Source organism: Solenopsis invicta, chromosome 1 (genome assembly GCF_016802725.1).
Source record: "Solenopsis invicta isolate M01_SB chromosome 1, UNIL_Sinv_3.0, whole genome shotgun sequence".
In the NCBI taxonomy this organism is placed as follows: domain Eukaryota; kingdom Metazoa; phylum Arthropoda; class Insecta; order Hymenoptera; family Formicidae; genus Solenopsis; species Solenopsis invicta.
Genome location: NC_052664.1, coordinates 25,343,156 through 25,356,434, shown reverse-complemented (window position 1 = coordinate 25,356,434; position 13,279 = coordinate 25,343,156). Strand labels below are relative to the sequence as shown.

At 30.0% G+C, this 13,279-nt stretch overlaps 2 protein-coding genes across 6 annotated transcripts in view; one reads left to right on the top strand and one right to left on the bottom strand.

Moving 5' to 3' along the window:
• The window catches only part of LOC105202033 (ATP-dependent helicase brm), a 29,822-nt gene extending 20,934 nt beyond the window's left edge, over window positions 1-8,888 (top strand). The window contains exons 3-17 of the mRNA XM_011170386.3: window positions 594-667; window positions 1,182-1,434; window positions 1,528-1,666; window positions 1,759-1,920; window positions 2,027-2,368; window positions 2,453-2,684; window positions 2,761-2,948; window positions 3,042-3,199; window positions 3,275-3,695; window positions 3,761-3,927; window positions 4,006-4,197; window positions 4,276-4,606; window positions 4,686-5,549; window positions 5,623-5,797; window positions 5,896-8,888. Coding sequence (XP_011168688.1) covers window positions 594-667; window positions 1,182-1,434; window positions 1,528-1,666; window positions 1,759-1,920; window positions 2,027-2,368; window positions 2,453-2,684; window positions 2,761-2,948; window positions 3,042-3,199; window positions 3,275-3,695; window positions 3,761-3,927; window positions 4,006-4,197; window positions 4,276-4,606; window positions 4,686-5,549; window positions 5,623-5,797; window positions 5,896-6,041 — 3,844 coding nt within the window. The 3' untranslated portion in view covers window positions 6,042-8,888. The remainder of the gene's footprint in view (window positions 1-593; window positions 668-1,181; window positions 1,435-1,527; window positions 1,667-1,758; window positions 1,921-2,026; window positions 2,369-2,452; window positions 2,685-2,760; window positions 2,949-3,041; window positions 3,200-3,274; window positions 3,696-3,760; window positions 3,928-4,005; window positions 4,198-4,275; window positions 4,607-4,685; window positions 5,550-5,622; window positions 5,798-5,895) is intronic.
• The window catches only part of LOC105202030 (inositol-phosphate phosphatase), a 28,093-nt gene that overhangs the window by 10,769 nt on the left and 4,045 nt on the right, over window positions 1-13,279 (bottom strand). For 3 of the 5 annotated variants that reach the window (XM_039450644.1, XM_039450631.1, XM_039450641.1), the window contains exon 4: window positions 11,701-11,927. In XM_039450644.1, the coding sequence (XP_039306578.1) occupies window positions 11,701-11,800 (100 nt within the window). In that variant the 5' untranslated portion in view covers window positions 11,801-11,927. Of the gene's footprint in view, window positions 1-1,137; window positions 1,268-11,700; window positions 11,928-13,279 lie in introns of those variants that run through there. The other 2 variants (XM_039450637.1, XM_039450657.1) reach the window with 2 other exon arrangements.

Here is a 13,279-nt window from a genome sequence, read left to right as displayed (position 1 = left end):
TCATGAAAACTTATATAAATTGAATGCAAGTGCAAATAAATAAGCAACGATACAAATATTTTTAAATTATATCGAGCATTTTCTATTCTCTAATTCTCAACACTGTTAACATACAAACTAATTATCTGCAAGATAGGCTTGTCTTCTATCCATTTACTTAACTGTTACAAATTTTTAACAATGTAATAATAATTGATAATTTACGGTTGAGGCACACATTTGAGAGTGAATAAAGTATTCAAACATTTTTACGACTACTCTGTAAGTAATATTCACTAAAGGGAATCCGTACTAGGGTTAGGTCGAAATGCATACGTTTTTTAAATTTATTTATATTATATAATAATTAGTGTAAAATATACTCAATAACTCACGCACTATCAACGACGTCGGCTTAGGCATTTTTTCAAATTAATTTTCTGAAGTAATAATTAGATTAAATTATTTCATATATGTCTTTAACAAAATTTTAATTATTATATATATATATATTTTTTTTTTTAACAAAGCTTTAATTAAAAGTAATAAATATATATTTTTTCTACATACCTCTTTTACTTTTACATTCTTAATTTTTTCTCGTACTCTTATAGTGCTCAGATAATGGCATACAGATTGCTAGCAAGAAACCAACCTGTACCTCAACAAGTTGCACTAGCTGCTCAGGGTGAGTTTTTAAATATATTTCATAAGCTTATACGCTGGGTGACTACTCTATCTTTTGTATCGCTTTCTGCCACATGATTTATTTTGCTTATTTCAAGTAGAGCTTTTCTGATCTATTCATTTTCCTATTTTATATCTATTTGTTTTTATGTTTATTGCTTTAACATTATAAGTATACATAAAATATTAAATATGAGTTATCTATTAATATTTTGAAGGATGTTATCTATTAATATTTTGTACATTGCCTATCATTTTAAACATTAAAAATTTGTACACAATACTCTTAAAAAATATTTTACTATAAATGCTTTTATCTTTTTAAATATCTATTCTGTTAATTAGTTGCCGCATTCCATTTAGCAACTTTATATATTAGATTATATAATTATGATAGTTTGCACTTACAAATTATGATGGGTAGATCTTATTATAACGAGTGGAACGAGATAAATATATTGTGGTATTTACAAAAGTAGGGTAGAATGATCCTGATTTAAGGCGGATTTGAATAGGTGGCGCGACTCCTCCTCCGGGGATGGGTGGTCAACGCCCCATAGATCCGTCTCAAGGCCCTGTTACAACAGCTGGGCCACAAATACCAGGTCCGAATGTTATTGGTCCCGCAGGTGCTCCTAGACCGAGTTGTCAAACGCCGCAACAACAGCAACAACAACCTCAGTCTGGCGCTAAGGCTAACAGAGTGACTAGTGTAGCAAAACCCGTTGGATTAGATCCGTTATTAATATTGCAAGAACGCGAAAACAGGTAGAGATAGGTTTTTTGAAGAACATAATATAATATAATATATAATAAAAATCGTATTTTTGTCAGTAAAACAAAAAATTTAATTGGTAACAGAGTTGCAGCCCGAATATCGCTTAGAATGGAGCAACTTAGTAATCTACCGACAAACATGCCAGAAGATCTTCGAATACAAGCCCAGATTGAATTGCGAATGCTAAGAGTATTAAACTTCCAGAGACAATTAAGATCAGAGGTATATAATACTATAATTTATGGATTTTTGTTTTCTATGAAGTTAAAAACATTCTTATTTATTCTTTTTAACTCTTTCGATTCTCTTTACAGATTATAGCGTGTACGCGGAAAGATACCACTTTAGAAACTGCAGTGAACGTAAAAGCTTATAAACGTACAAAACGGCAAGGATTGCGTGAAGCTAGAGCTACCGAAAAATTAGAAAAGCAACAGAAATTAGAAGCGGAACGTAAACGAAGACAGAAACATCAAGTAAATTTATTCAATATATTTAAATTATAAAACTTATCGACACATTATATCAGTGAAAATGTTGCTGTGAATGAACAAATACAATGTACGGAATTTATGTTTGTAGGAATTTCTTAGTTCTGTTTTACAACATGGCAAGGACTTCAAAGAATTTCATCGTAATAATGTCGCAAAGTTGGCTAGACTTAACAAAGCTGTGCTCAACTATCACGCAAATGCTGAACGGGAGCAGAAGAAAGAACAAGAACGCATTGAGAAAGAGCGTATGCGTCGTCTTATGGCGGAAGACGAAGAGGGATACAGAAAATTAATTGATCAAAAGAAGGATAAGCGTTTAGCATTCTTGTTATCCCAAACCGATGAGTATATTAGTAATCTTACCGAAATGGTTAAGCAACATAAAATAGAGCAAAAGAGAAAGCAAGTCGAAGAACAAAAGCGTAAGAAGGTAACGTAAATTTTAATATTATTCTTTTATACAATATAATGATTTACCTATGACATATATTGATAGAATTTTATGATTATATAGAAAAAGAAGAAATTACAAGATGGAGAAAATACTGAAGATGGAATTAATGATGATGCACGTATTGGTGTAATAGAAACAGCTACTGGTCGCACATTGACTGGCGACGAAGCACCACTTATGAGTCAATTGTCAGCCTTTTTAGAAGCTCATCCTGGATGGGAACCAGTTGAATCAGACAGCGAAGACGATGACGACGATGACGAAGAAGAAGAGAGCGAAGATAAATCCGACAGTAAATATTTAATTTATACAGGTTTTTTGTACATATTGACTTTTGTATAAACTGTTAACTTTATAAAATACTTCAGGCAAAGATAAAATGGGTGATTCTGAGGAAGAAAAAGTAAAGAAAACGATACATAAAGCGAAAGTGGAAGACGACGAATATAAAACAGAAGAACAAACGTACTATAGTATTGCTCATACGGTTCACGAGGTTGTTACTGAACAAGCAAGTATTATGGTGAATGGAAAATTGAAAGAATATCAAATTAAGGTACTTTATTCGTTTTAATCTAATTTTATTTTTATAACAGATTGTATTTTAAATAAATCTCTATGAATGAAAAAACTTAATGAATGGTTTTAGGGTCTGGAATGGTTAGTGTCATTGTTTAATAATAATCTGAATGGTATTCTGGCAGACGAGATGGGTCTTGGTAAAACAATTCAGACAATTGCTCTAGTAACATATCTCATGGAAAAGAAGAAGGTCAACGGTCCATTTCTCATTATTGTTCCATTATCGTATGTTTCTTGCCTTCTTTTAAAAGTGAGAGCCTGCAAATAATTTCTTCAAATAATAATTTTATATGCTTCTAGAACATTATCAAATTGGGTTCTTGAATTTGAAAAATGGGCACCAAGTGTTGTTGTAGTATCATACAAGGGTTCTCCAGCTGGCAGAAGAGCAATACAATCTCAGATGCGAGCTACAAAATTCAACGTTCTTTTAACAACGTATGAATATGTCATAAAAGACAAGGGTGTATTAGCCAAATTGCAGTGGAAATATATGATTATTGATGAGGGACATAGGATGAAAAATCATCACTGTAAACTTACCCAAGTGCTAAACACACATTATTTGGCTCCGCATCGACTATTATTAACTGGTACACCATTGCAAAATAAATTGCCAGAACTGTGGGCTCTTTTGAATTTTTTGCTGCCTTCAATCTTTAAATCCTGCAGTACATTCGAACAATGGTTTAATGCTCCTTTCGCGACTACCGGCGAGAAGGCAAGTATTTTGCATAAAATGTATTTTAATGAAACTTTATTTGACATTACTACTATTTTGTCTAGGTGGAGCTAAATGAAGAAGAAACTATTTTGATTATTCGTCGTTTGCACAAAGTATTGCGGCCTTTCCTATTGAGACGTTTAAAGAAAGAGGTAGAATCGCAGTTACCTGATAAGGTAGAATATATTATCAAATGCGATATGTCTGGCCTACAAAAAGTTCTTTACAAGTACGTAAATATATTTTATATTTCTTTATGAAACTAACTTTGTGTAAACGTAATACGTAAACAAATGTTTTTTACTAGGCATATGCAAAGTAAAGGTGTACTACTAACCGATGGATCGGAAAAGGGAAAGCAAGGAAAAGGCGGTGCCAAAGCTCTTATGAATACAATCGTACAACTGAGAAAACTATGCAATCATCCATTTATGTTCCAAGCTATAGAAGAAAAATACTGCGAACACGTAGGCACGCAAGGATCTGGTGTTATTACTGGGTACGTATCTTGATAGTTTTAGAGTTTATTTTACATATGCAATATAAAAATATTTATCCAAGTTTTATTTGTTATTAGCCCTGATCTATATCGCGCGTCTGGAAAATTCGAACTTCTCGATCGTATTCTTCCCAAATTGAAGGCTACGAATCATAGAGTATTGCTGTTTTGTCAAATGACTCAATTAATGACAATTATGGAAGATTATTTAAGTTGGCGAGGATTTATGTATTTACGATTGGATGGTACAACGAAAGCCGAAGACAGGGGAGATCTATTAAAGAAATTTAATGATCCCGGTTCGGAATATTTCTTATTTTTGTTATCCACACGTGCTGGTGGTCTTGGTTTAAATCTTCAAGCTGCTGATACAGTTATCATCTTTGATTCCGATTGGAATCCTCATCAGGTATGTGATAAGGAGAATCACATGTAGAATATAATAATGCGATATTTAACTTAATGAAATGATATATACATATTTGCAGGATCTGCAAGCTCAAGACAGAGCACACAGAATTGGGCAGAAGAACGAAGTGCGTGTACTCCGATTAATGACTGTTAATTCTGTAGAAGAACGAATATTAGCAGCAGCAAGATATAAATTAAATATGGACGAAAAAGTTATTCAAGCTGGTATGTTCGATCAGAAGTCCACTGGCTCTGAGCGACAGCAGTTTCTTCAGAGTATTTTACATCAAGATGATGCTGAAGATGAAGAAGAGAACGAAGTGCCCGACGATGAAACTGTAAATCAAATGATCGCTAGGTCGGAAGGTGAATTCGAAACATTTCAGAAATTAGATTTGGAACGGCGACGTGAGGAGGCAAAATTGGGTCCAAATCGCAAATCGCGATTGCTAGAGGAAGCCGAGTTACCCGACTGGCTTGTAAAGGATGACGACGAAGTGGAAAGATGGACTTACGAAGAGGACGAAGATAGATTCCTTGGAAGAGGTTCAAGACAACGTAAAGAGGTTGATTATACAGATAGTTTAACTGAGAAAGAATGGTTGAAAGCGATTGATGATGATGGCGCCGAGTATGAAGAGGAGGAAGAAGATGATAAGAAAAAGAAAAAAACTCGGAAACGAAAGAAAAAAGGCGAGGAAGACGACGAGCCTATGCCGAAGAAGCGGAGAGGTGCTGGGTCTTTAGTCGATCCTAAAATGAAACGGGCTATGAAGAAATTAATTACATTAGTTGTTAATTATACTGACAGTACTGATGGCCGATTATTGAGTGAACCTTTTATGAAATTACCTTCGCGAAGAGAATTACCAGATTATTATGAAATTATTAAAAAACCTTTGACTATTAATAAACTATCGCAAAAAATAGAAGAAGGCAAAGTGAGTATTTCATTGCATTCTTCTTTCCATTTATTTAATATACGGTTATATTCTAATTATTTATTTTTTCTAGTATGCTGATTTAGACGAGCTTGAGAAAGATTTTATGCAACTTTGTAAGAACGCTCAAATTTATAACGAAGAAGCATCCCTAATTCACGAAGACTCGATAGTATTGCAATCCGTCTTTACAAATGCGCGTCAGCGTCTTGAAGAGGAAGGTAACAATTCCGATGGAGATGATAAAGGTACAAATATTCTATCATTTTATCATGTAATTATTTACCAAATGTTAAAGTTTAGTACCAAAGTTCTTTTCCTAACGCCCTTCTTTTTTATTATATAGATGGTGAAGATGGTTCAGACGCAGATTCTAGTGTAAGAATGAAAATTAAACTAAAAGGAAGAAAAGGTGAGGGAAGAGGTGGTCGTAGAAAGAGAGTTACTAAAAAATATATATCCGATGATGACGACGATGCTGATGATAATTAAGAAGTGATGCTTCTTGAAAGATAAGGATAATTAATTTAAGTATTTAATCGAATTATCTTAATCATGTCATAATATCTGAAATATAGATCTTATAAAAGTACAATTCCCCAAAGAAGTGTTTTTGACCATCTTTGAAAATTCGTAGTTAGTAAACCCGATATGCTACAGATTTCGAGAAGAGCTCAAAGCTTGAAAATTGTACTTTTACATAAAAATATTGAATCTTGTGAAAGTACAAGAATTGTATGTAACTTTATTATAGCTGTGAAGTACTGCTGTACCACTACAAACTTTTAATATTAATTTTTATAATTAGTAAATTCATATATTGAATGATAAATATTGAATAGTATGTATTATTGTAAATTATATATATCGTGTGTGTGTGTGTGTGTGTGTGTATGTGTGTGTATATATATACATATACATACATATATGTATGTATGTATATAGGTATATATAATGACATAAAAACAAATGTGTTGTAATGTTTACTTCGAGTAAATTTACAAGTAGCAAATAGCTACAGCATATTGTACAGAAAAAAAGATAAGCATTAGAGATTTATTTTAAATGCTGTTTTAATCTCTCTATTTGATGAAGTCTGATTGAATGTTATATTTAAATTCCATTCGCTGGGTTTTATTTCGAGTTCGCGTTCTATATCTCACTATAGGGAAGTAATATAGATATTTGAATGCGTTACTCAATGTCTCGCCGCAGTATAGTGTATGTTAGATTTCTGTAAGCGATCGCAGATGTACGCAGTATATATAAGAAAAGAAATTTTTAGTTTGTTAAAATGATATATAATCCTTTTGCAAACATTTTGCAACACAGGTGGTTGTAGGTATATTGAGGATATTATTAAATTACATAAACAAAAAAATTTTTATCGACTAAATTTAATTAGAGTAGATACTTATATGTTTTTTTCATGTGCTAAATCCAAATCCAAAAACTATAAAAAGACATCTAGTCTAATTAGTTATTAAATTATAGTTTTTGTCAGCTTGTTGGCTAATACTCTCTTCAACAACAAAAAAATAAGATTTTTTCCAAACATTAGAATGATAGCCATTTCCTATAAATTTTTGCATATTGAGTATGAATTCAGTGTCTAATTGTTTCATGACGCCACATTTTTGAGAAATTTTTAATTAATTTTGCAAAAAAGGCTATTTTTACTTTGCCATATTGTAATTACAATATGTGCTAGAAAAGTTATAATCAAAATTAAGTTAGAACTTTTAACCTTCAAAAAGAATTTTTTATGGGTTAAATAATCTAATAATATACTTATTTTTGATTGCAATAAAACTTTTCTAACACGTTACATATCGTAGTTATGATATGACAAAGTACTCTTTACATTGAAATCATTCCATTAATTATTGAATGACAGTGATTATAGCCTGTTTTCAGTGCTATATTTATAACTATATTAATTTGAATAATTACTGATGATTACAGCACAGTACATACACAAATCAGTAAGATTTCACAAATTCAAATTTAGAGAGTACGTGAAAATAACTTTTTTTGCAACTTTAATCACAATTGTAACGTGATTAGCGTAAAAAAAAACCGACTAAATCCATTTTAGTGTTATTTTTTTGTTGAATTATATAATTTATCACTATTGACACACACAGTTATCAAATCAATTTACATTAATCAATCTTAATTTTGAAAGCTTTCTTTTACACACAGATGCAATGTTTATTACACATTATATAATTCGATCACATAAATATGATAGTATGTAGGATATCATTTATATATCATGACGATTACTCTTTCTCAATAGTTAACGAAAAGGAAGATTATAAACAGAAATTGAATTTTTAATATGTCAATAATTTTTAATATTTAGACTTGATAAATTTTAAAATATTTAAGTCACATTTTGTTTCATTATAGAATTTAGTTTTACAATAATTTCATCATGGAATTTTCAATATTAGGTATTTCCAATCATGTAGCTGTCTTTATAATAAATTTATTTTTATGTACATCATATCATATATGTATATTACTTGATTAATTATTAGTGCTATCGACAGGTTTCACTGCAGGTAACTTAATCTGTTAATAATTCTTTTTTTATGTAATTTTTTGATATTCTATTTCTCAAATTGTCTATTTCTTTATGGCACCATATAAGAACTATTGTCAATCTTAGAAAAATAAGTCGAGGATTGTGGTAATCAATGCAGCGAATATTCTGTATATAATTACCATGTGATAATGATTTTAATCCTTTAGCTGTGGATGAGCTAAACACGGAACTGTACCACTGTACGTGTAGTTTCAGTGAAAATGCAACTTAAAAAAGAGAAGTAGAGAGAAGAGGGTTTTTTACTATTTTGTTTTTATCATTAAAGACACGGTAATGTCTTGCACTGAATAAACATGTATTTATGAATAACGATAAAAAAGTATTAAAATATAGACTAGAGTCACTATGGCTTTTCATGCTAAATAATTGTTTAGATGGAAGCCACTATAGTGATGCGTAGTAGCTAAAGGGTTAAATATAATAAATATCATAATGATGAATGTATTATATGATAGAATATGATATATTTATCATGATATATTTATACTAGAATTGCAAGTTTTTGATTTTTTTATATACCGAATTAAGATAAACTATTGTATTCATGACGAATCTATCCTAATTTCTTTAAGATTTATAGTGACGACGGTAAATATAATTCTATGTGCGCAAATGTGTAACATACAATATTGAAAAGCATTCAGAAAATAATGTACCGAATCAGCTGCGATAGATATAAGTAGATAATACATGAATAAAAAAGAGAAAGATCTCTATGAAAAGTGGATAAAATGCAAGTTACAATTTCTCTAAGTGAAATTATTCGTTCTTCAAACAAAAATTATACTTAATACCCACATTAATTTGATTAATTTAATAATTAATTTTTTTTATTTTTAGATCTTCAAAATAACATTTGACAACAATTAATGTTTATTTGCTGAAGGTGAAAATAACGTATAAATGTTACATAAACAGATAATTTATAATAACGATATAAAATGGATAGATTTAAAGCTATTTAAAGTAAGCACAAAAAATATCAACATTACACTACTGTATTTCTAAATCATCCATTTAATTACTAATCGTGCCCAATATTACTTGACTGTGAAGTGATCGGACGAGATCTTATACGTTCAACATGGTTTGACCAGTGACGAAAATAGAGATGATATATAATTGTTTACATCAAATTTTTATAGTACCATATTATATTTTTTTAGTAAATATACGTTATGTTGAAGTTGGCAATATTTGTACTTAAAAGGTGCAGTAGGTACACAGATTTAAAACGTAGTATATATGTACATGTAATTTGTCTACAGTGTAAACAACTATTATTTTTATCGCATTAAAAATGTCGAATTTTGTACCAGAAAAACGCCATTTGCGGGAAGTCTTACTTCATCACTTTTTTTCTAAAGAAAAGTGCAGCTAAAAATCATCGTTTGCTTTATATACATTGATTTGACCATTGATGAAAATACTTTTCGTATATAATGAGAAGACACATTTTTTATCATACACATTAATGAATCATTTATACTAAATTCTTTTACATTTGTTAGAATTATAAATCAGATTACAACGTTCAAGACGAAAGATAATAATTTTTATTTTAATAGCATACTGTATGCTATTGTATAGATATCACATGTATAGATATTGGTTACTTAACATTGTCCTCATTGTAAAATGTACGCCTGAAATATTTAGCATTAGGTTCTTTGTACGCTTTGTATTATATGCATTTAACATCTCGTCTGATTTCTCTTGGCGTACAGGCTCACAATTTAATTAAATGTCTGTTACGTATAGCAGATGAAACCGGTGTATCGGTACTTTTCTCTCTACAGATACAATTTACTTTTTCCTATGCACAGGGTAGAGATACCACATTGCATCCTATTGGACTTATGCACGAAAGGAACCCAGCAAGCACAAAGTTACAGTTATATAAATGTTAGCTGTAATTTTCCACTAAATATAATTGTTATATATAATACATTTGTTACACATGTTTGTTGGGAAGGAACTCTAATAGCGGAATTAGCATTGTCGTAATATTGACCCCCAATGTATCCCCAATATTTTATCAATGAATTGTGCCATTAAGGAAGGACATTTAAAAAAAACGGCGAGGCAATAGCGAACTGCTTATCCTGACGTGGCTAGATAAATCCGTTGCTCATCGCAAGCATCGTGGATCCCATACGCGCCTGTTGGTAGCAATTTCAGGTCTGTTTTGAATTTAGATGGAATTTAGGCAAGCTGTTACAGACCATCCGGATGTTTTCTCCACTACATCCCCATTTGCGTGCATATCGCATACTGCTTATGCATGATACGTATATATGTATATGTATAATATATATTATATAGATACTGTTATTTATGCATCGTAGAAAATTTTTGGTAACGAAACATATCAATCTTTTTATAAGAAAGATGCTTTTGTCAACAGTCAAACCACACTGAACGTATGTCAGTATGTTCTTGTTCAATGACCTCAGTCTAGCAATGTTGAGCATATTTAGTATTTAAATGGATGATCAATCATTTGGCAACACTTTACTGTTGGCATTTTTTTTTTAATTTATTTCATGTAGTCTCTTATATAAATTTATTTTATATCGTTCTATATTGTGTGTCTTATATAAAATCGATTAAAGTGATAATATATAATAGATTATATATTTAATATTAATAGTAATAATAAATTAATATGCATGAATATTACAGATAATAAATATAATAAAAATAAATATAGTGTTAATATATACTTAAAATGTGTGTATATAGAGAAATTTGTATTTTAGAAGCAAAATGTGTTATTTTTGACACGTGTTATACGCGATGGTTTTCTTGAAGATCCATAGTTGTGATAGTTATACTTACCCATTGAAAAAAGAATTCGATAATAGTCAAGCCTAGATGAAGATGAGACAATTATCAAGCTTTAGTGAAATAGTTTCAATTACATATTCAGATAATATGACCATATATCTAGTAATATTTAATGACCGTCTAATAATTATTAAGTAACCGATTAGTTAGTATTATTATGTTTGTTTACTATTAATATAATAATAAATATTATTAAATATTTTATTATATTAATTAAACATGTAATTGGAATTGTTCCACCAAAGCTTAATTATTATCATTCTTTTCTAATGTCTAACTTAGTAAAATTCTCGTTTTTTGTCTTATCTAAAATTACTACAAAATTACTAGAAAAATTAATACCGATTAAACCGAATTTCATTTTGCGTGAATTAATAGTTTAAACAACCCGTAAAAATATTCATTATTTAATTATTTTATTAAATTACTATTCAATCATATTTCTTTAACTATAACACTTTTTCTCTTCCTCTAAAGAAGATACTACTTTTATTCCAGTTATTCATCTCCGTATAAATATCGTACGATGAATTTAATACGTTCCGTGTATTTACGTTGTATGCTATTTGTTGTTTTGCCTGAACGAGCTTTCCCTTTTGCAGAGGAGTCCCATTCGAAAGGATGTGGAGAACGGCGACGGTGGAAGGGAATAAATTGCTAACGCGTCTGATCGTATATAAAGCTTACCTCCTTGAATGGTTACTACTCGTGATTCGGCCCGATATCTCGTGGCATGCCATACGGGAAATGAGAAGAATGAAGAAGAGAGGGCGAACTCGTGCGTCATCGTTATTTTCTCTTTTCGTTCTCGCGTATAGCGATCAATTGCGGATGAAGTGGCAGAAATTCGCGCGTGACAGAGTTACACTAGAACGATTTAGAAACATATTGATCCCTTTAACTTGAGAGCTCTCCTGCAATTATCAAAATAAAATTAATAAAACGATTAATGCGATATATTTTTAAAAAAATTAAAATGTAAAAGAAGACCATTAGATAATAAAGAAGGAAGTCTTAGCATTCATTTTTCATATGAATATTTAAAGTTGCGTTGCATGAAAATGACAATGCTAATGTGTTATATCGAGCTTATGTTATTTTTAAGAGTTAGGTAATACTAGTTAAAAAGTTAAACGTTCAATAATAAAGTTAAAAAATTAATAACTTTTGATTTAATTAATTTTAAGTTAATTTTTAATTTCAGCTAATTATTTTTAAAACACAAACTTTAATTATTAATTTTTTCCAAGTTAAAAATTTAGCTACGCAAAAGAAAAAACACATTTCTATATAACAAATAGTATTTCTTTATTATTTCATATAAATTTAATTTACAAATAAAATTTTTAATTATTTGGTGATCTACGCTGTAATTGTTTTATTATTTAGAGTAAATTAATTTTTTAAAATTACAGTATTATTAATTTAATATATATAATGCTTATTAAAATTAACTTTTTAAAATTTAAGTTAATTAATCTTAATGCATTTTTTAATGTAAATTTTATAAATCAGTTAACTTTAACTTAATTTAGTTAAAAAATTTATTAACTCAATCTTGGTTCTTTATCTCTTTCTTTGCTCTTTACATACTCCATCTTTTTTTTTTTAATTTTAGAAACAGGTTGTTGCTTATGTGTATATTGCTATCACCGTTGACTATGTCTCCTCTTATTCTGCAAGGCGAGCTAAGTGATGTACGGATCGCGGTATCTGAAGCTTTAGATGGAAACTCAAATATAGGCGTTATACAAGATCGATAGTTATATACTGCGACGTACATACGTTCAGGAGTGATTCGAAGGATACGCCGTCTGTGCACCCAGAAACGATGAACAGTATCATTTTCTCGTTACAACGATTGAGAGCGCGAAAGTTCCTCCAAAGTGAGGTCTAAGCAAGATGGAAAGTGTCTATCTTTTACTGCGATGACATCGAAATTGTTGTATTTACGAATCACGTTATTATAAACAAGATCGAAAAAATATTCAATTACGAAGTGCGATTTAATAAAAAATGGAGTAAATGTTCTAGTTTCAATTTTTAAACTAATAAAAAATTAGAATCGCTTAAATTTTTTCGGTTATGATTACGGTCTTTCTACAATTACTTTCTTCTACATTTTTCATTATTTTATTAAACAATGTAATTCTTTATATTTCTCTTGATATTTTTATTTTGTCTGTATGTATGTAAAGAGAAAATAAAAAGTATATAACTGAGATCAGAATAGTAAAAAGATGTAGAATAAAATAACTTAAATGTA